This window comes from Rhea pennata, chromosome 12, assembly GCF_028389875.1.
Source record: "Rhea pennata isolate bPtePen1 chromosome 12, bPtePen1.pri, whole genome shotgun sequence".
Taxonomy (NCBI): Eukaryota; Metazoa; Chordata; class Aves; order Rheiformes; family Rheidae; genus Rhea; species Rhea pennata.
The window spans coordinates 3,460,899-3,483,865 of record NC_084674.1 but is presented as its reverse complement, the minus strand read 5'-3'; the positions used below and the strand labels follow the sequence as shown (position 1 = coordinate 3,483,865).

Here is a 22,967-nt window from a genome sequence, read left to right as displayed (position 1 = left end):
AATTGTTTGGCATCTACAAAGTTTATTAAAACACTGAGTAACAACATGGTATAAAAATGATCTTGTTTGCAGGGAACATTTGTTTTTGTTTCCCCTCTGGAGAAGTTTTGGCTGTTCAATTATAGGCCTCATTGCTTCAGCGTTATTTTCAACTGAAATGTCAGAACTTGGAAAAGCATATCTAATGTGCAAATTAAGTTTATTGCTGCTCATTGAGTTGTTTATTCGTTGTCTGAGAAGTCTTTATTATACCTCAAGCACTCACAACATCTTATCTGTTTTCTCTGCTGGAATGGGATTTGCTGTATTACACATATCTGCAGTTGCTAAGCAAGATGGATAGATAATGTATAACCAGGAGCTTTTAAGAAGCTTTTCAAAGTATTTGAGGTGAGAGTGAAACACAACTCCATAAAAGAAGCAGAAAATACGGCACAAGTGAACATCTGCATCAGTGGTGTCACTGGATATAAGCAGGCTACAACAGAAAACACAATAGGATGATAAGCTCCTAAAATGGATTTCCTGCTAATACTGCTAAAAACATACACCACACAAACCCAGTATAATTCCTTATAGGACAGTTTTGAACATTTATTTGGCAAATAGGTTCCTGCCATAAGAAAGCAGAATTCTTATAAAACAGCATGTGATTTTTGAAATTTGTCGTATTATAAAAAGAAACCTTTATGTTCTTATATTCCAAAATACAGTTTTAATAGTGGATTCCATAGTACATATTTTTTTCACATTATTTATCTGTCACTTAAGGTGGCATCCTGCAGGTTTTAACAGAATGGTAAATGGTCTCTAGAATTTTTAAACCAACTATAAACATTTTGTAACAGGCTTGCAGTTGTCTTATTTTTTACCTGTTTGGATGTGTGATTAAATAATCGTACAAGAAGTAATAATATGACTAACCTTAGGGGCAACTGTAATACTGCTGGCACTTTCTGATGAAGAAAGGTTTCAAAAAAACTCAGTTTCATCACAACCAGCTGGAGTTAATGGCTCCTTTCTGTAGAACAGAATAGCGGACTTAACAGAGGTTTGAAGAATTTACGAAAAGGACATTTTCTATTTGTGTGTTAGGAGTTTGGGAATGTAACTTCAGAACCTGGTAACAAATTCTGTGCAATCTTGTTTGCATAGTTCTTGCTTAGTTTTACTTCAAAATTTCCAGGAAGAAATTTGATTTTACTTAAGAGTATTTTACTTATCTATGGAATGCTGTAATTTCACACACTGCAGAAAGGCCAAAACACACTTACGCTAACTATCCAATACAGAGAAGTAAGAGTTACAGAATGAAGTAGTATCAAGTCTTCTGGCAGTAGAGGTGAGAACTGTATTGGGCTATAGTAGCTAATACTTCTTGACCTCCTACTGGCAAAGAGAAGTTCCAAATATCACAAGAGAGACTTTTCCAATTTTTGATATACAGTTGCATATTGTTTTTCTTCTTTTAACATAAACAGCATTATGACAAGTAACAGAAGAATACTTCATGGAGAGAAATTCTACTTCAGCTGTGAGAAATAAAAAGTACAGGAGCAAAGTAGTGAGAAAAGAAACCCTTTGTGGAGGTTCTCTGCAGTTCCCAGATACTTTTACATTACCGTAAAACTGTGCTTCACAGTGGAATTCATTTAAGATTTATGGAACCAGGTTCTCTGTCAGTGTATACTGAAATTGGCTTCAAAGGATTGACACGTGATAGGACATGCAGCATACTACCTTCAAATGCATTTTCATTCAGACTGCCAGAGTCATTGCAGTGCATTGGCCCAATTTCTTTGGGCCAGCGAAGAATATAGCCCTTGAGTCATCTGGAATTTATGCTTTCAGCAAAAGGGATGAAATTTCTCTGAATAAGGATCTTCAAGACTATCAACTGAGGCCTTCACATTTCTGCCGTTCTTGACACCAAACAATCAGAATATGCAGAAAAAACTGAGTAAGTGTGTTCCAGGTCTTAACTCCTTAGGAGAATACTTTCTCTAGACTGTAAGGTTCTTAATGATACAATACAAACCAGATAGACTTGCTCTTTGTGTTCCTTGGAAAATACCACTTGATACCTAAGGCATCAGGTGTATCACTGGAACTTGTGAGGTCCAGAAAGGCTAGCAAAAAATGCAGTATTATACCTCACTACTCCTTGACCACTGTTTTAACAGTCACTAAGTATAGCTCTGTGAAGTCATTCAAATTTCAGCCTCTGTTGCCCATTTCTGCTTAATCACTTCCTGCAATGACTCTGGCAGTCTGAATGAAAATGTATTTGAAGGTAGTATGTTGGATGTCCTATCATGTGTCAACCCTTTGAAACCAAGTCTTCGTAAAACAAATCCTGAACTTTCAAATACATTTTTAACACATAGGGTTAAGCCAGAATGAATGCTGAATATAGCGCCTGCAAATTTTCTTCTCCTGTTCTCAGATTATTTTCAGAACATAGTAATATTGAATAGATTCTGCTCTCGTTTTATTCATGTGCTTCTGAATCTTTACCATTTTATAACACTTTCATGCACAAAAGCTTTATTCAAGAGAATTGCTTACAATAAAGTGGTTGTTATCTTTAATCTATCTGCCAGTCATGTCAACAAAAGTGAAGCCATATAAACCCATTTCTTTTTCTTTCAACAAACTCCTACTCCCCTTATTAAGAGCAACTTGGTTTCTCAGTGTAAAGAATTAAAGAAATTGCATAGCTACTTATTGTCTTTAGAGAACTCTCCTTTGAAGATGTAAAGTAAGCAACACTATGCAGTAAACTACCACTAATGGTAATATAAATTAAAAAGTAATTTCAATGTATAAAGGAAGACAGACACCAATTTTGCTTTTGCTGTAGTCTCCTGTAAGAGGAGTTTCAAAGTATGAACAACCATGAGCTTATTTTTTAACAGTTTTAATGATGAATTCTGCACTTCCTGAGCTGAAATCCTATCTATTAACTATGGGCTTTACAAAGTAACGTGTAGGTCATTTAGTATGTTGCCTCTGACATCTGCAAACTCTTGTGAGACACACAGTGTACTCGTTTTATTGATACTGGAAAAGTAATAGGCTATGTATGGGTAAGAGTGTTCTAAAATCATCACTGTATTAGAGATAATTTTCTTTATTATGGAACATTTGGGCCAATTTTAAACCATTTCACAAATGGTACAAAACTCATTCAAGATTTTACTATTTTTGTAAGCATTTTAATAAAAGTTTTCTTTAAAAAAAAAAAATCTCCACAGAAAGGACTGTAATTACTATTCCACCTTCTAATATGGATGTTACAGTTGGAGAAAGCATAGTCCTTCCCTGCCAGGCGTCTCATGACCCCTCTGTTGATGTGGTGTTCACATGGTCCTTCAATGGCAATATACTTGATTTTAAAAGAGGAATACGTCATTTTGAAAGAATTGGAGAAGTAAGTTTTTGAAATTCCATAGTGCTTCATGAAGCTATTTTCCACAGTCTTTAGACCACATTAACATTTATCATAATTCTTCCATTGTTACTGATATGCATGGCAAATAACTGTTTCTTTATAAGCGCTGCAGCCCTTTATTTTTCTTTATTAAATTTCATAAAGATGCTTATTTGTGAAGCCGTAATAAAAACGTCCACATGAAAGAAAATGATGATAGCTATGAATATTTTAATTTAAAAGCTAAATATTTTATTAATATTGAGCAATTTATAGAAGTGTCTAGGATGGAAAGCGTGCTGTAAGTAATTAGTTTATTTTCCCTGTGTCTCCAGGCATCTGTTGGAGATTTGATGATAAGAAATATTCAGCTGCATCATTCTGGGAAGTATGTATGCACAGTACAAACAACTATAGACAGTCAATCTGCAACAGGGGATATAATTGTAAGAGGTATGTCTGTTAAACGTAGATGTTCCTCTCATATCTTCTGAAAGAATTAAAAATTCTCAACATCAGCTGTTCTTTAAGAAGTTCTAGGATGTTAAATCAACATTTCAATAATGCAGCAGTATATGCTGTGTACCCTTGAGTCTTAAGTTTCAGCTGAGATGCTGGCCAAAATGATGCAGGTGTGCAGCTAATCCAGGGAGATCTGTGCAGTTTTGTCCTGGCCATCTGGAACGGCAGATTTCTCTTGCTGTGCCCAGGCAAGTCTTCCTCCATCATATGGATGTCACCTACTCCTCAATGGGTATCTTTGCAGCACTCAGTGGGCTAGCAAAAGGACACAAAAAACAAAAGATCTGTCTTCTTTCCAGTACCTTGAGATTATATGAAAGATGATTTTCTATGGTCAGCTGAGTGACAGGACTGAAGTTTTAGCTAACTTTTCACTGCAGCAGCAAGAGAGGTTCTGTGATGGGAGAGGATCCACTGTGTGGTGTGCAGTCTTGCAGTCTTTCCAACCCTCAGTTTTTGTTAAATTTGAGAGAAAGAAGGTCTGTGAATGCTGATGGTTCAACAAATGACACACTAGGTAATTTTCTTTGCCAGACAAAACTCATACCCCGCTGATGTTTTTCTTACTAGTAACATAAAGGTACATGTTTTCCTGACCTAAAAATCCCTTGTGAATTTAAAAACTGTAATGCAGACATTACATTGGTTTACATTTAAAACATCACTTAGAGATTGTGCTATTATGAAGCTGCATCTGAATAATTTCACCATCCTAAGAAAGAGTTGCCTGCCTAGTCCCACAATTAATTTTCTCTTTTAAATACCCTTATCTGAAAATACATATTCATGTTAGGCCCCCCAGGTCCACCAGAAGATGTTAAAGTTGAACAAATTTCTAGTACTACTGCTCTGTTATCATGGAAATCGGGAATAGATAATAATAGTCCAGTCCAGATCTACAATATTCAGACAAGGACTCCTTTCTCAGTTGGATGGCAGGCAGTTTCAACAGGTGAGCAATTTGAGAGCTCCTTCTATTTTTTGCATAAACCATTACTTACTGAAAAAAAATAATAATTTACCTATCTGTCTTGTCTTTAGTTCCTGAAGTCCTTAATGGTAGGACTCACACAGCAACAGTGGTTGACTTAAGCCCTTGGGTCGAGTATGAATTTCGTGTGGTGGCCAGCAATAGTGTTGGAATTGGGGAGCCAAGTAGATCATCAGCACTATTGAAAACTAAAGCAGCAAGTAAGTTCCTGGTTTCTGCCAGTCTTTTTTAGAAAGTCAGTACCTCACGCTGACATGTTGCTAGCTCTAGGCTGTTAGTAGTTCTGTACAGCAGAGCAGCTCCATCCAATAGGATTACTTACACACCTATCTGCCGTTTAGCCTGCAGTGTTCGGTCTTCTGTGGAGAAAACATGGAGCACGGACAGATTTGGCTTAGGTACAGCATGCTTTGCCCCTGCAGTCAGTTTACCTGGGCCAGCAATAAAGGCTGGAGCTGCCTTTGACATCTCCCAAAATATACGTAACACCCATCTTGAAGACAGGCAATTGTAAATGCCATTTTATTTTCTTCCAGGTATAACTGTTTATATTGCCTGTTCTGTTACTTGAATAGAAAGCGGTAATACCCACTCTGATATATCCTATTACAAACAAGTAATGCCTTTGTTGCAGAGGATATTTGATACCTGAGCATCAGCAGGGACAAGATACCGGCTTTAACTAGAGCAAATAACTTAAAACATCCAAAGCTCGCTGAAGCTAATAGCTTCTAGTGACTGCAGTGTGGGATCCTTCCTTCCTATCAGTCTAACCTTTACACATTCATCTTCCCGGGACTTGGATCCTCATGGGAAGAAGATTCATTCTTGGTTGACCGACACTGTCAGTCCTTTGACCTACTCCATTAAGTACAATTTATTTGAAGCCCAAGCCCTTGGTTCAAGTTTCTCTCAGCCTTGTAACTATCAACTCTCTTCTACCTATAAAATCAGTATTTATAGGAAGGAAAGCAGTCACATGGAAGTAGGTTTTATAATACATTCTCTGTTCTGTGTTTATCTTGTTTGCCACAATCTGAAGTTTGGCAGGTTGCATTTCAAGACTGAACTCAAAATACAGTAGATTATACAGCAAAAAATACACACGCTCAGAAAAACTTGCTCTTCAGAATATTTACCAGACTGTTTTGTCAACAGGCCATGTTTGTCCCAAGGTACTTAAAAATGTATTAACTCCACTGATTTTTGCCAAGATTTTTTTTTTCTGTTATTGAAGCAGAAGTTTCTCCTGAGTATCAGTAACAGGAAAAAAACTGATCATTAGAACAGCAGTTTCAACAGCAGCCAGACTGCCAGATGCAGAAAGACCAAATGAGGCGTATTAGCAATCTAGAACTCCTGACCAGTACAGCAGTTAAAGAGATTGCGTGACTGGACAAAAGGGCTGCACACAGAGCGAAAGGCAAGAGCTGAGAGCCTCCAGCACAAATACAGGGAGCAACCCTGCCTGGGCTTACAGACAGCTGGGGGGAATCTATGCCACAAGGTGGGTGGTATATGACTCCACAAAGTTTCCATGCAAATAGGTCAGGTTGAAGAAAAGCCGCAGACGGGAAGATGACAGATTTTCTAGTCCCTATTAGAGTATCACAGATGCATGCTCTGCATAACATGACTGATCATGAAGTCAAAAGTAATCTGGAGAGGGTTCTTCTTGCTGCCACCTTAGGGGCTTTTGAAGTATGATATTCAAAACCACCTGTACAATCAGTAAAAGCTTGCTTCTTGTTAGAGAGATGCACAAGGGCAGATCTAGAAAGAAAAAAAGTAGAAAGGACATTACTTATCATGGCAATAAGGAATAGGTTTTTGTACAGTGTAGCCTAATCTGAAGCTCAGCAAAATGAATGAAAAGGCTCCAGGTTTTAGTTACTTAACCTGTTCACTCCTGTAAATCATTCTGTCCCAATATATTTCTGTTTATATAGGCAAGACACAGTTCACCTTTAGTTTCTTAGCAGAAGAAACTGAAAGCAGAATCAGAGTGTAGCAGTGAAAGGGTGAATTTCAATTTGCATTTCCCTGTTATAATAGCTCTTTTACAAGCTAAAATCTGATTGAGCATTACTAGATTTATGGATGCAAATGAGCCACCGTTGATTTCATTAAAATGGAACTGAGAATTAATTGAGCCTCTGTTGGTGTACTCAACTGTAGATTTCCAGCCCTTTTTCAACTATGACCCAGCTGAAGCTCTGCTGAACAGTAGTATACGTTCTTTCCCCATGCAACTACAGTAAGCACTGAACACATTTAATGTATGTACTGAGCATCAACTGGTTCATGGAACAGTGAAATACTAGTTCAGCCAAACTTGGAAGTCACTTTTACCCTTTAGTGCTGTTCTTTTCAGTCTTAAATTGCTTACCTCTGATGTGCACAAAGATATTGATTGTGAGTGACAAAATCGAGTATCTATGTTAAACTCTCCAAAAGTTTAGTCCATTTCTACTTGCAGTAACTTTTATGGCTACAGAACAAAATATTCTTGAAATTTCTACATTTCTAGGGATAATGCTATCAGGCAAAGATTTAGATGTAGGCTTGAATCTAGTAGTGAAAGTGTGTTCGCATATTTATTTAATAGCGACATAAATCACCATGAACTTTTAAGAGGCTATTACTTTTTATAACTATCTTAAACTAGTTGTTTAATCTAGGCAAGTTGTTTATAGTCAGTAGAGAGTTGGAGACATTTTCAAAGTGTCATTGTTTCACAGACCTATTACAGGAAGCAAAGTATAAGCCCAAGGGAGATACATGCTCGTTTTTCTCCACTGAGTATCAGGCAAACAAGATGATTAACTGGTATCTGGTAGAAGTTTAAACCTAGGTGACACAAGCACTCTTTTGTTTCATCATACTAGTTTCATCAAAGATTACCGTAAGAACGTAACAGAGACTACTTATGATCTAGGGGGAATTTCTTCCCTGTGAGAGTGATGGAGCACTGGAACAGCTTCCCCAGAGAAGTTGTGGAGTCTCCTTCTCTGGAGATCTTCAAGGCCTGCCTGGATGCAACCCTGTCTAACATGCTCTAGGTGACCCTGCTGAGCAGGGAGGTTGGACTAGATGGTCTCCAGAGGTCCCTTCCAAACTTACTGATTCTGTGATCCTGATACAGCAATAGTTTATTTGTTACATAGCTCCACCTGTAATTTTGCCCAGTGCCCTTGTTCTCAAGGGAGGCAGCAAGGAGCAAGATGGAGCAGCCCCTCTGGCGGCTGTGGTAGTACAGGAAGACAACTGCTGCAGAAGGGCCAGAGTTCATCTGCACAAATCTCTGTAAAAGCTTCTGAGATATAGCTGTCCTTTCTATTTCTTTGACACACTCCATTTGCAGACAGTGAAAGCTGAATGATGTATACAACAGAACAGTCCTGAAATTACTGAAAGTAATACCAAATGCTTGAAGGTGGCGAACAATAAAAAATGTCTCTTAAAAACCTCTTAGAGGGTTTTCTGTCATGGCCAGTTTCCGAGTTCTCTTTTTTTATACTTCAAGAGCAGAAAATAAACACAGTATCATCTAAATCTAGTAAATCTAGTGAGGTATGTGATAGGGAGTTGGCCTGCCAAAATCCCATCCATAGCATCACAACTAAATTTACAAAATCCAGTAATATTTATAAGTTAATGTGATGAACACATGAATAGAAAAAAGGAGGGAGCAAGAGGCAAGAAATACCAGTGTTTTCCTTGCATCTTTGTACAGTCCTTTGAATGATCAGAAGCCCCTTTAGCTGGGGACACGAGCATCTTACCTGATCTCTACATACACTATTGACCACTTGTTGACTAGTGAAAAAGGAGAAAAGCACATTACAAGTCTCGAATTTTCTAAGAAAAGCTTATAGCCAATTAAAAAAAATATATACTGCTACAACAACATGTTTATAAAACAAATGCATAATTAGTAAATCAGTAGTGTTGCAGCTACTGTCTGAATGGAACATCATTTTGCCCATTAGCTGATGAGGCATAATAATGTCAGATACTTGATGTTACTAGCATCTTTAATTTTTTGAACCAGGGTACTCATGTATCACATAGATTGAAATTATGTTTACAAGTTTTCAAGTTTCTAAGGCTGAAGCCACAGATCTATCTAAAATGTGCTGTTATAGTCCCTGTTCTACACGTTGAAAGGCAGAATAGCTGCACAGAGGAACAGTTGAGGAAAAGCTGTGATCTTTCAGTTGACAAGACTCCTGCCAATAGCAGTGGTAACTGCAAGCACCAACATCCTGTTTTTTCTCCAGTTCCTACAGTGGCACCAACAAATGTAAGCGGAGGAGGAGGAAGTCATTCGGAGCTTGTCATCACGTGGGAGGTAATTTTAAAATCAATCAACTTATGCTGTCTATTGGGGAAAAGTATATGAGTGAAATCAGATCCCTACCAAAATCTACAGGAATTTGGCCATTGGCTTTGTCTGAGCTTTGATTCCATCCTGCATCTTGAGAAGAAATATTTTTAAGTTATACAGCAGGTTTTCTGTGTCGTAGTAACAAGTTATAAAATAAACAGTTTTAAGAAAAACATTATAAAGATGTTTAAAAGTCCATATAACCCTCTTATCTCCATTGTGCAGAAGGTGCTTAAGATGCTCATCTGCTTGGCCATTTTCTGCATTAACATTTTTTGTTGTTTTGTTTACATGTTTTTCATTCTGGAATCCTATGCTGACAAGACATATCCTATTACATGTTAAAGGAGATGAACCCTTTAATTCTCTAGTGCTCCAGCAAAAGTATGTGTGTTTTCCAAACGGTTAAAATATATACTACAATTTGCAATGCATGAGCACAGGTCAGTACAGAGTGCAGAAAGTAAGCACAATGAGAAGTAGCCCTCCTTCTCCCACCATCTGCCAGCCTCTGCATGTGCCTAAAGCAGCTCAGGAAGGAGCTCCCTCACAAACCAGATGCAGGTGACAAGGCAGGTCCCTGGTCAAGGCTCCAGTCTCTGGAAAAACTAGCCAAAGCATCTCTTGCCCTCAGGATTCTTCATTACAGAAGAGAAACAAAAATCAGATCTAGGAAATCAATGAGAATTTTGTAGGTAGATGTCTTCAGAGCTAGGTGAGGTTATCTCCTTCAACAGGAGCTATCGCAGCCCAGAAGAAGCATCCAGACTGGAGGGCAGGCTAGGCATGTTTGCCATGTGTCTTAGTGTCAGGAGAGATATATGCAAAAGGCTGATCAAAGTGACCTCTGTTGATCTCTTAACGTAGGTGAGGGCCTCCAAAACCGTGTTTCTTTAATGCTGTCATGGATTTCCTGCTCATTAAAAAAAAATAAAATAATTAAAAAACTAAACTGCTTCACTTTGACTGAACTGAATTTTCCTTTATATCTATCTTGCACTGTTTTGCTTCATTTTCTACTATACTGATCTACTCTTTGGGAGAGGAAAAACATGAAAATTGAAAAACAACCTGAGAGATTTCAATCAAATTATCCTGATGGACTCCACAGTATGTCTTGAAAAATAGAAGAAATACTAATTATGCCAAGCCAACAACACAGAACACAACTCTTCAGCTTTCTGTGATGAACTGACTAAACATCTTGATTAAATCTCAGGTCACAGGAGTCTCAAAAAACAAATTAAAAGCTCTAGAAAGTAGCTTGAACTCCTTTAACCCCCCACCACACCATTATCCTTCACAGTTTAACTCTCTCAGGACTAGCTAAGATGTAAAGGGGTATTTCAAGACAATGATTGCAGAACACTTAAGCAACAGATTAGCTAATATGCCAGATCAGGGTTATTATTTGATAAACAGCTTATCATGGAGTTACAAGGAACTTAAGGAGAAAAGAAAATAGCCCTGAAATATCTTCTCACATCACTATTGTTTATAATAGAACTATCTACTGAAGAAGAACTTGGAGCTCCAAGTTATGAGTCACTGAAAGGGTTGCAGTTCTGTCCCACCGTTTCTCTGTCTTGTATTCCTATTTTGCATGGCTGCTTTCCAGTGAAATTTTCTTAGCTCTGAACATCTAAACACACACCACTGTCTGTGGCTGAGGAACACTTTCTCCATGTTATGATCTTCTGTTTCACAGATGTTCTTTTGCTTTGAGAAGCCAACATAGAAGATATTTTTATCTCAAGAAAATAAAGAAGTTCATGCTCGATGCAGCGTTGATGAAACTGCCTGTTCAGTTTGAGTCATTAATGCGTATCTCGACAGGAGATTTTATTAATAGAAACATTAATTTTGCCACGTCGACTTGCAGTAACATTTCTATTCTAAAACTCGAGTATGTTCATGAAGTTGTTCCTCACTTGTGCTAAAAAGAAGTACTGTACTCATATGCAGACAATTATATAGCTGAGGTGCACTTCTGTATATACATTTACTCTTTCCCAACTTTTTTTTCCTTTAAAAATCCTGTAAAACTAGGACTATGCCCCTTAGGAAAATAGAAATTCAAATACAGCCTAAGCTGAGTGAGATGCTTTTAATTTTGAAAACTTCATGCCTGAAAGAGAGTGTTCTTAAAGCTGATCAGCTCTTTTGTTTCTAAATTGATTGCTTCAATAGATTTTGATTTTTATTTCAATATTACATTGACTGATGGAGCAAACATTATCATCTTCTCTAAAGCACCGTCAACTGAATCAATAGTACTGAAATACACTGAGAAAATGAAGATTCAATTAAAACAGTGTATAACTGCAAATGCTTATTGACTGATTCCCTTGTTGCTACAGCCAGTTCCTGAAGAACTGCAAAGTGGGGAAGGCTTCGGCTATATCATCATGTTTCGACTTCTTGGCTCAGCAACATGGATAAAGGCAGTGGTGGCTTCAGTAGAAGCAAGCAAATACATCTACAGAAATGAAAGCATCACACCTCTCTCTCCTTTTGAAGTGAAAGTGGGTGTCTACAACAATGAAGGAGAAGGGACCCTGAGCTCTGTATCCATTGTCTACTCAGGAGAAGATGGTAAACAGCTGCCTTACTGTTGTTAGTGGTAGTGCTCTGGTAGCATCAGTTAAGCCCCAGATAAGATCAGACACAGCTTTACAGGGATGTTAAAGAGACAGCTTAAGGACTGGAGATTGAGGAGAGACAGAATGAGACAGAAGATCTGAAAATCTGTCCCTTGATTTTTTTTGTTTTACTTGATTTTCCTAATTTAAGCAGAAGACATATTTCAAAATAATCAGCCCTAAGGACAGGCTAATTAGTCTACCAACTAGGTAGACTGGGAAAAATTAGGGCTTCTGAAACAGTTCCACACTCAAACAGTCCAGCTTTCCTCATCACTCCATTCGTGCAGCTAACTTCTTCTCAAAATCTGGCCCAGTTTGTGGGTAATGATCAGTTCCAAGAAATTAGTTTTGCTCACGCTCACAGTAAATCGGTAGCAAAGCTAGGGATTCGTGACCAGTTTCCTGAGCCTTTGCCTGCTGCTTCAACCAAAACACTCCTGCTATTTTTGTTAATATTCCTGAATTTCTGATATAGCAATCTTTGCATTATACAAATGCTCTACCAGCTGCATTTACTATAGGCCTGTATTTTTTCTTCTGACCCCAGAGCCACAGATAGCACCAGCAGGGACTTTGGCACAGAGTATTTCAGCAGCAGAAGTGGAAGTATCCTGGAAGGCCATTGCGTGGAACAGGCACACTGGAAGGGTGCTGGGCTATGAGGTGAGGCGCAGATGTATTTGTTTTCTGAGATACTCAAATATCTCATTTTCCAGATGCATTTATATTCTGGTTTCTTCTCCCTTGCTTCCAAGTTAATAGATAATGGAGCTCTTCATCCAAGTCTCATTAGTAACACTTCACCTGAAATAATCACAAGCATTTACACCCCAGGACTTGAGTCCTGTCTAAGCTTTCCTGTAACACGAACTAAAACCTCAAAACAATCATTTATGACTATTATTAAAGGACTCATGCTCGATTCCATAAAACAAAGCTTATCATCCCTTCCCTTACATAAACACAATGCTAGCTAAATGTTACACGGTACTGCTTCATGGTTCAGAGGCATGTACATGACCTACAGGAAGCATTTTAACCTTGCTACCCATCCCCCCACCTCCCCAAAAATAAAATAAAGTTACTACTGTCAAAGCCACCTGCTTTTACATATTGGTAAACCTTTGGGCTTCTCACGCGTGTTCTCAGCGAGCAGCTGCTTATTTAATAATGACTGACAGTCTATTTGCCCCTACTTAGCACCCTGATTCCATTGCAAGCAGGGCTGCACAAAGTAACAGCGATGAGTTCTGGGGCCAGAGCCAGGCAAAGGCATTTCAGGGTCTGAGCCGGAGGGGAAGCTGCAAGGAGGAGCAGATAATGCCAAGGCTCTGCTGATGCAGCCAGCCACACTGCTTTCCACATGATTCTGTCTCAAGCACTGAGTGGGGATGGAAACCGGTGTAAACTGCCTCTGACATCCATAGCAAAGAATGGATATGCCTCCAGGACAGGGTTAGATCAAGCTTTTTTAATATTAATACTGGGGATACTTCAAAGTAATCTGAAATAAGATTTCTGTTCAGGGTCTTAATGCACTTTACTCACATGGTTGAAGTTTTTTGGGCGTTTTTTTGGTCATGGTGGGGGGGGGGGTGGTACATAAAAGTAAAACCAGCACAGGCATCAGAAATACATTCCTAATGACAGGCCAGAATTTAAGTATAAACGCAGATAACAGGAAGCATGTACAAACCTGCCTAAATCACTCGGGGGGGGGGGAGGGGAGGGGAGAGAGGGAGGGGCAGGTCTAAATAGCTGTCACTGAATCAAAACTAGAGACAAGATACATAATTAAAATCTGCCTAGATGACTGAGAGTCTTCTTCAGATTCTCCAAGCCATAAAAACAGCCAAGCTTTTAAATTTCTAACCTTACTAAAAATTTTCCTTTTGGACATCTATAAAGCTAAAGACTTCATTTGCTTTCTTAATCAGTATTCAGTCTCTGATTTTTTTTTAATTCTCTGTAGGTATTCCTGTTTAGTTTTATTTTGAAAACACAACATCCAGCATTCCTTGAAATCTTAGTTGTCAGCGTGTCTGCTTTCTAGCCAAATCTGTAATTGGTGGAAAACAACTAGTTGCTGGTTCTTTCTTCTTACTTTTCAGGTTTTATATTGGACAGATGATCCCAAGGAAAGCACAGTTGGTAAAGTCAGAGTCAAGGGAAATGTAACAGCAAAAAACATCACAGGACTAAAAGCTAACACAGTCTATTTTGTAACAGTTCGGGCCTACAACACTGCAGGGACAGGACCCTCTAGCACCCCAGTAAATGTCACTACGAAGAAGTCACGTGAGTATTCACAGTTTCATACAACAAATTGTGCTGACAGTATGACATCTCAACATACGATCCATCTCTGCTAAATGTGGAAATGCCAAATAAAGCTTGACCCTACATTTCCTAAAAACATTAAGTGATCGAATTATTGACTAAAAAACTTACTTCTTCCTTGATAACAATCTTGGAGTCACCATGAAATTGACTCAAACTTTGGTATAAGATGTCAATTTAATCTTTAGCCATAGGAGACTTGGGATTAAATTCTGACTAAACAGAAGCCAAATTTCTCACTTACTTAAATAAAACCTGTGAAGGGTGCTTGATTTACCCTATACTATTTATATGCTGAATTAATTCTGAACATGAAAATAATAGTCTAAATACCAATTGTTTAAGTTTCCTGCAATAGTATCAACAAATACGCTATTCTGTTCTTGAGAACAGAAACCAATGGTTTTATGGGCCCATCCTCCAAGATAAAAAGGAAACACTGAACACCATCCTATGGGATTGAACCCACAAAGTAGTGTTCAGCAAGGCAAACATTGCACTAAAGGAGAGAAAATCCCGAACTGAAGTCTTCAGACTTGATGAGACTCAAGAAAACTGGGAGGTTCAATCTTTTTGATTTGTGTGACAGGGTTGCCACTTAAAAGACTATGTTGTATCACAGAATCAGTAAGGTTGGAAGGGACCTCTGGAGACCATCTAGTCCAACCTCCCTGCTCAAGCAGGGTCACCTAGCGCATGTTAGACAGGGTTGCATCCAGGCGGGCCTTGAAGATCTCCAGAGAAGGAGACTCCACAACCTCTCTGGGCAACCTGTTGCAGTGCTCCGTCACTCTCACAGGGAAGAAATTCCCCCTCACGTTCAGGCAGAACTTCCTGTGCTTCAATTTCTGCCCGTTGCCTCTTGTCCTGTCACACGGGGCAACTGAAAAGAGTTTGTCCCCGTCCCCCTGACATCCTCCCTTCAGGTATTTGTAGACATTGATAAGATCCCCCCTCAGTCTTCTCTTCCTCAGGTTGAAGAGGCCTAGCTCTCACAGCCGTTCCTCAGAGGGCAGATGCTCCATCCCTCTGATCATCTTTGTAGCCCTACACTGCACTCTCTGCAGTAGCTCCATGTCTCTTGTCCTGGGGAGCCCAGAAGTAACGTAAAGGCTCACTGGACTTTCATTCTCCTAATAGCAAGAAGGGGAGAGTTGGAAGAAAAATGTAAAAAATCTTAAGAGTTTGTATGTTCTAACCTATGATTTTTTTAAAAAAAAAAAAAACTTTCAGAAAAACAAGTACTTCCTATTCTTCTCTAAGTGCATTAAAGAGATAAAAATTCATGATTTGATTGCTGAACCAAATCATCCATCTTGTTTGGATTAGCTACAAAGATAATGCAAATGTCCTCCCTACTCAAAGACATCTTGTCAGGAAATTACTACTCTCAGACCTGCTCATGAACTTCCCAAAACATACAGCAATTGAAGTAATTGATTTGGACAGTGAACCAATGCGATTAGCTTTTTAAGCATAGAATCAGCCAGTGTAAAATGACAGCAGGCAGAATTTAGCCCTTTATGTGTTAGGGTACTTTGGAAGCTACAAGTATTGTAATTGTATCTAATGCTTCAAAAAATTGTCCATGCAACATTTGGACCGAGAGCCAAAAAGGAGTTTGCCTCTCTTTTTCCATTTCATACTCTTTAAAGGCTAATCATTTATCTCTGAATTCACTGCCATCACCATCAGGCAATGACTACTCCTCTCTTCGCTGCAACACCAGAATACTTCTGGTAGTTTAAGTGAACACTTATCTTCATTGTTATGGCATTGTAAATGATAAAGCATGATTGCATCTTTCCATTAGAATATTTAAAAAGTGACTTTCTTCTTGGAGTAAACTAGGTAAAGACTTTGTATGCACTTTGCTATGTAAAGGCTCTTTTTTAAAAAAAAAAAAAAAAAAAAAAAAAAAGGTTGATTACCATAGTAGAAAGTTGCACATATTTTAACTTTAAATATTAGAACCGTATGTCCAGCTAAATAGGCCTCTGCATAGTATCATTATGAGGGATATTACCTCCCTCAGGAGGGGTCATTTTATCCTCTGAAGTTATCTGCAGCAGTCTTAAGGCCATTGTAGTTCATAGAAGAAAACACTTGCACTCTGCTTCATCAGCATATGATCTGCAGCTAGGCAGGTTCCATAGAAAATTCAATGCTAAAATGAAAAGTACATTGACTAACACAGAATTTTTTCAGAAATATTACATGCTTAAGTACCCAGAATGTAATACTGTTGAAGTGTTTCTGCTTTTTATACCTTAATTCCCCTTCCCAGTAAACACGTGCTCAAATCTTCTGCATAAAAAGGGAGATGCTCCTCCTGTCTTACATCATTTGCTCTCTTATCCACATGCTATTCAGTGTTATTTGAAGTGCAAGCTAAGAACCCACTTCTAAAATGAGTTCATGATAAAAGCTACTATTTAATGCAAGTAACAAAAAACAAATCAGAGCCAAGAGCCAAATCATTTCCAAGGATTTGGATAGGACCCCTTTTACAAGGAGTAAAGGGGGACTTGATAGAAAATGGCACTCTGGAAATCACTCTCTGCATTTGTTTGTGCGTACATATATGAAAGGCAGAGGCTGAAGACCTGCAGTCAAGTGGAAGGACTGTAAATCTGCTATTGCAGTGCAATGACTTTGTCTTCCATCAAACCAAGGTTTGTACTAATGGTTCATTTTAAAACTAAAGTCAAAATAACACATTTGATATTTTAAAACATGTTAAATTTTTTAGTCTCTTGAGAGATGTGGGCACTTTCAGTATGAGACTGTCAGAAGAATAATAAACTTGCATCTAGAGTGGGAGATGTGACTTCAAGCTAATAGCTTTGTCATACTCACTGCAATGACTTCTGGAACAGTCTGTGCATGCCATTATTATAGAGACTAAGCAAAAACAGAACAGCCTTCCTGCCAAACATGTGCAATTCTGATTGAAATCTACTTATCTAAGATCAATTTAAGGTCCAAGTACATATCCCTGAGGTCTAAGTGGAAACTATTTAAGAAAGCAGAAATTATGTTCTTTGAACATACTGCTTCATTAGGGACTATGTAAGGCTCAGTTCTATTTTCTGTTTAACATAGATACAACAGATTTCAGAGACTATTTCTTCTTCTCTTTACAACTACATACTACAACAAATATGTTAGAAATATGCTGCAAGGTTAACCCTCAACTCCACAGAGCAAAGACAAGCATTAGGTAAAACATGCCACAACATTAAGTTAAACTTGAACACATACTTAGGACTTAACTAAACAAAAAAAAAAACACTTTGAATTGTTATTACTGTAGATTATTTTAAGTGCTATGCATGACCTATTCAGGTACCTCACTGTATAGCAATACTGGGTATTTTTGGTTTGAAAGATCATCCTGTAATATTTTTCCAGGCCAAAGCCTATGAGTTGAAATAGTGTAAGTATTGCAATAAAAATCTTTGGATGGGTTGACATTGACCTTTATCTGAGTGCTTCCAAGAACTCCGCTGGTTGAGTATTTGAGATACTCTGCCTTCGAGCAAATTGCTAGTACAAACCATGAACTGGAAGCAAAGGGGTTACTAACAACGGTTCAGTTATGAGTGTTTATACAGGCAAATATATACAAATGCCTTCATAACAGAAGTGAGTATACACCCAGATCTCACATTAATGCTTATGGAAGGATCACATCTGCCTAGATTCACCTTTCCCCGCCAGTGGGAAATAAATGAAAAATAAAAAAAAAATGAATTTCTTTACAGTTACAAAACAGACTATACTGTTTTTCTTGTACAACGCACAGTTTATTTTCTCTCTGTAGGAAACAAAAAAATTGAGAGCATTCTCATATTACCAGTACCTTCTGCTTTACACATGATCATCATCAATATACAAAAACTGTAGGGAGACAAGAAGGATCCCAGACATTTAGCATTTGAATTTCTTGTCTGGGGTATTCACAACCTAGAAGTCCTGTTGCTCCAAATCTTTCTTCTCCTTAATTCTCTTCAAATTCTTATTTCCTCTTACATTCTGAGTGCTGTCCTCCCAAGCAGGGAAGGCCATAGAGGAAATAGTGTGCCATTCTAGATCTGAAATGTATTTTAAAGGCATAGTTTCAACTTCACGTGTTCACACAGGATTCAGTTTCAGTTACCTGCAGGCACATTTTCAAAATCCTGGCACTCAGATTTGTCAAAGGCTTTTTATGCCTGTTCAGCCTGTTGTGCTAAAAATTTATGAAATCCTACAGTGTTACATTTGTATGTGAGCCATCATAGAATGCGTAATTCTTTGTAACCTATCTTCATATTGTGAAAAATCTAGGTCCACTCTTAGGATTTCCTTAAACATTCACAGCAAAGAATTCTACAGTGTATTAAAATATAGATAGGAACAAAGTACTTAAAAACTATCAAATGTAACAAACTGTCAGACACTGCCAGACATTGCCTAAATTCTAAAATGAACTCAAGAGTAAATGCTATGAATAGATTTTTTCTTTTGACTATTATGAGAGCAATGATGGACTGGAAAAATACTTTTTCACTCTTACATTTCAGTAATCCATGCATTTGTTACTTTCATGTCAGCAGCTCATTCAATTACACTATGCAAATTAATATTCAGTTGCATCCTGATCACAATTTTTTTTTAAGCACCAAGTCAACCACCAGCAAACATCGCATGGAAACTGACAAATTCAAGAATCTGCTTGAACTGGGAACATGTAAAAACAATGGAGAATGAATCAGAAGTGTTAGGCTACAAAGTAAGTGATTTCTGTGATTCATTTTGTTAATTAGACATGTTGTTTATAACAAAAGCATTTTAAAAAATGACTTGTTGAAATGCTTTCCTTGAGACTTCATTATCTGCAACGTAGTGACTTCTCTTGAGTTACTGGGATGGTTGGCTGATATTTATACAAAAAATATGAGTGACTCTTGTTCAAACTAGAATCTCGTTAGTCATTTAAGGTTCTTGCATTCCCATCTCTTAGAGTTCCACAGATCTGTAAAAAAAGATCTGCCTCTTAAGCATTGTGTCTTATGCAGATTGGCATAAAAACATATGGAAGTCTTTGCAGTTTAAATATTCATAGCTATCTATCTATATGCGAATGTACGTGTTTCCAATGTGACTGAAATAAAAAGCCCTGCTGCAAATCCATCTTTTAAAGAAAACTGAGTGTGAAGCTTGTTTGCAGAGTCTCCAGCCACAAGACAGCTTTTTTTTTTTTTAATACTCATGATTAACTTCAATGAAAACAAAAATGAAGAACACATACATGAAGAAAGTTCTCAGGACCAAAGTCTTTTTGCTGCTCAAAAGTTTTGTCTAAGTTTTTATGGAGTTATTTATGCCACAAGGGGAAAGAAATAGAACACCCTTGCAATTTTTCTGGTTTGTTTTAATACCCTAGTGATGTGTGTTTGAATAGCTCCACACATTAAGGGTAAAGTTAAAACTAGACTATCGAGCTCTTCTGTCTACCGTACTTGTTTCTAAGGCTATACTTGTCTACTACATTTTGATGTTTTAAGAATACTCACTGCAATACTGACTATTCCTTTTAACACTTTCCCCTTCTGCTTTGCTCTTCAGTTGTTCTTTATAGCATAAAGAAAAAAAAACCCATCAAAATTGTCCATAGAGAGGAGTCAAAACAGTCTGCTGTGCTAGCACGGAAAAGCTGCTTAGATTAAAAAAAAAGAAAAAAACACTTATTGTCATCTGCAAAATCCCCATCTAGACTTACCGATGCATTCATGCACAAGGGATGTGGGCAGCTAGTGTGTACATTGGCACAATGATACATTAGCAGAAAAACCTAAGTACAAATAGGCACTGAATCCATCATATTTAGTTCTTGAAATGTGCTTAACCAAGAGGAATCTCAGATGCTATCATGCAAATGTCCTGACCTCTGAAACATAATGCTCTGAAGCGTTCTGTCTTTTCTTTAAGAGGTGGTGATTTTACAGTGGAGTCATTTTAACTGTGATTATTTTTGAGTACACATTGTCACAAACAGGCCGATTTAAAAAACTCGGTACCCACAATGGAGACATTTTCAATAATTTTCATGATACAGCCAAGAGATACTGCATACTTAAGTCTTTTGAAAATGTGCACATTTTTTTCCAGAACAAAACTCCATCGAGTGTTTTTATAACCTTATTTTCAAGGTTTGTTGTAATTCTAACAGACAAGGGATCAGAGGTAGAATATAGGCATATTAAGTTGTCATGTTTGTTTCAGATCAAGTCCCTTTTTTCTGTTTAATACCCTGTGTGTGCTGAAAATACTCTGAAAATTTTGGGAGATGCTTTAAAACACACACACACACACACACTCTTGCAAAAGGAAATCCTTTAGAATGTAAAAACCCACAAGAAATCCAGTAACTCTTATTTTCTAAATCCTTTCTCTTTAGATTTTGTACAGAAAAAACAGACAAAGCAAAACTCATGTACTGGAGACAAACAACACTTCAGCTGAACTTCTGGTACCATTTGAAGAGGATTATCTCATAGAAATAAGAACAGTCAGTGACAGTGGGGATGGCAGCAGTAGTGAGGAAATTAGAATTCCAAAAATATCAAGTATGTTTTTTTGCTTTCTTTCTCTAAATATTACTGTTTAGTAAGAAAACCATGTTTCTAAGACATACCACAGATGAACAGACTTTCCATTACCCATCACTACAAAGCAATGGGAGGTCCCTTATGGTAAGCGTAGATGGGTCTGTAGCACTCCTGCATTCATTAGCAGAGGAAGTATTTTGTAGAACATGTAGAAATGACCTGATTTTTAGTACACATTGCCGTATGTCCTGGCCTGCATCACTTCAGCAAGTACAGAAAAATAAGCTTTCTTACTAAGCAACAGCTACAGCTCACACATGTAAGGCAGCTCTTAAGGACACCTACCAGATTAAAACTAAAGACATTTAGTTAGTTATAAATCCCCTCAAATTCCATGTTTTGGGTTGTCACTGAAGTTAATACTAGTTGAAATGTTTCAAAAAAAAATTTTTTTTCGTTTTCCCCTTTTGCTAATCACTTCAGCTTTGCAGCAGCTTACTTGATTTTGTAAAGCTTGTGCCCACTCATGATATAATCTCTGGTGAAAACTGAGAAAACATCCAGCAATAAAGAGCTGTTTGTGGAGAACAGTAAACAGATTCAGATCTCTTGACTAAATCAAGCTGCGCAAGAACTTTTATCTGCGTTCCTACAACTTCACGATGTTGAAGCTGAAGGGCTACAGAGTGCTCTGCAGTCAAGTGCTTCTTACATAGAGAGGAAGGGAAAAAAAATGACCCTATAACCACATCACTTCAACACAGCTAGAATGTGGGTGTTGAGGTTCAAGTCTCTCAAAAATACTTTTCCCACACAAAATGGAGAACACTTTCAAACACACTGGCTAGAACACTCTTGAAAGCAGATATTCACGTGGAGTATGGTACAATCATTCAAGTCCATACTTCATCAAAATACTATTACATTTTTAATAAGTAAATACAAATAATATTTGTGGATGATATTTCGTTTTTAAAATTAGAAAAAAGACAACTATTATAGTGGATAAAATAGAAAAGTGATTTGGGGTGTAGATTTACTTTTTTAGATTTATGTTTGCATTTTTTACAGGTTTACGCTCTGGAGGAATAAAGTCTTCCCAGCTGGTAAATCATATATTGACATCCGAGATTCTGCTACTGAGCTTTGTTCTTACACTCTCCTTTCCTGAGGGTTAAAAGAATGTTCAGCCATGGACCTCTAGAAGTAAACCATCTGTAAATACGAATACTTCATCACAACCATTATTCCTGATAATTGTAGTGGGGATAGGGAAGGGAGATGAATGGAACATTAAGAAAATGCAACTATCAGTATTAAAGAAATAAGCTTTAAATTTCATAGATAAAATGTGTATGCATTAAATGGAGTGGTGCCAAACATAGCTATGAGGTCATAAGGCTAATGGTCTCGTATTTTACAACTAGTAATTCTTACTGAAACTCCACTCTAGTTGTATGGCAAACATGAAAGACCTGTGCCAAACTACTGCAACTAAGAGACTTGCAATTATTTGTCAAGTGGCTATTATTTATTTCATGTTCTTCACTGTAACCTGTAGAAAACCACTTTCAATGGATAAAAGTTACTTACTTTTGCACATTGTATTACCAGAAATTGTATCAACCAATGTATTAAGTGTATGGTATTATTTTCTTCTGAAGAGGGAAGCGGATAAATAAAAGCAATCATATGGAACAGTCTAAAGCCCACAGAATTCAGTAGCCTTCCACTGGCATCAGAAAGCTCTGAATCACACCTGAATTAAACTATTTTTTATATTACAAAAATACTCTATCTAGTCTCGAACACATTTTGAAAGACTGTTCCATCTAAAGACTATTCAGATGAACAAAGTTAACAGAGATGTCAGGCACCTTTCTCCAACATAGTATATGTTTTCTAGCAGATTTTGTTACTCAAAAATTAGATGGTATTGTTAATTCTTTTGCTGCAGCTTGAAGTCATACATCATCTCTGGGCTGGGTACAAGTAAATAAGAACATCGATCTTCATCTTGACATACAGTAAAAGTCACCTAATTAAGTCC

General features: G+C 37.6%; 1 protein-coding gene across 1 annotated transcript in view; it reads left to right on the top strand.

Moving 5' to 3' along the window:
• The window catches only part of LOC134145618 (contactin-6-like), an 87,850-nt gene extending 65,741 nt beyond the window's left edge, over nt 1–22,109 (top strand). Inside the window, exons 10-20 of the mRNA XM_062585283.1 lie at nt 3,258–3,433; nt 3,769–3,886; nt 4,749–4,907; nt 4,997–5,146; nt 9,230–9,300; nt 11,697–11,931; nt 12,529–12,644; nt 14,093–14,279; nt 18,986–19,098; nt 20,767–20,935; nt 21,989–22,109. Of these exons, the coding sequence (XP_062441267.1) occupies nt 3,258–3,433; nt 3,769–3,886; nt 4,749–4,907; nt 4,997–5,146; nt 9,230–9,300; nt 11,697–11,931; nt 12,529–12,644; nt 14,093–14,279; nt 18,986–19,098; nt 20,767–20,935; nt 21,989–22,095 (1,601 nt within the window). The 3' untranslated portion in view covers nt 22,096–22,109. The remainder of the gene's footprint in view (nt 1–3,257; nt 3,434–3,768; nt 3,887–4,748; nt 4,908–4,996; nt 5,147–9,229; nt 9,301–11,696; nt 11,932–12,528; nt 12,645–14,092; nt 14,280–18,985; nt 19,099–20,766; nt 20,936–21,988) is intronic.
• Nucleotides 22,110–22,967: the final 858 nt, after the last annotated feature.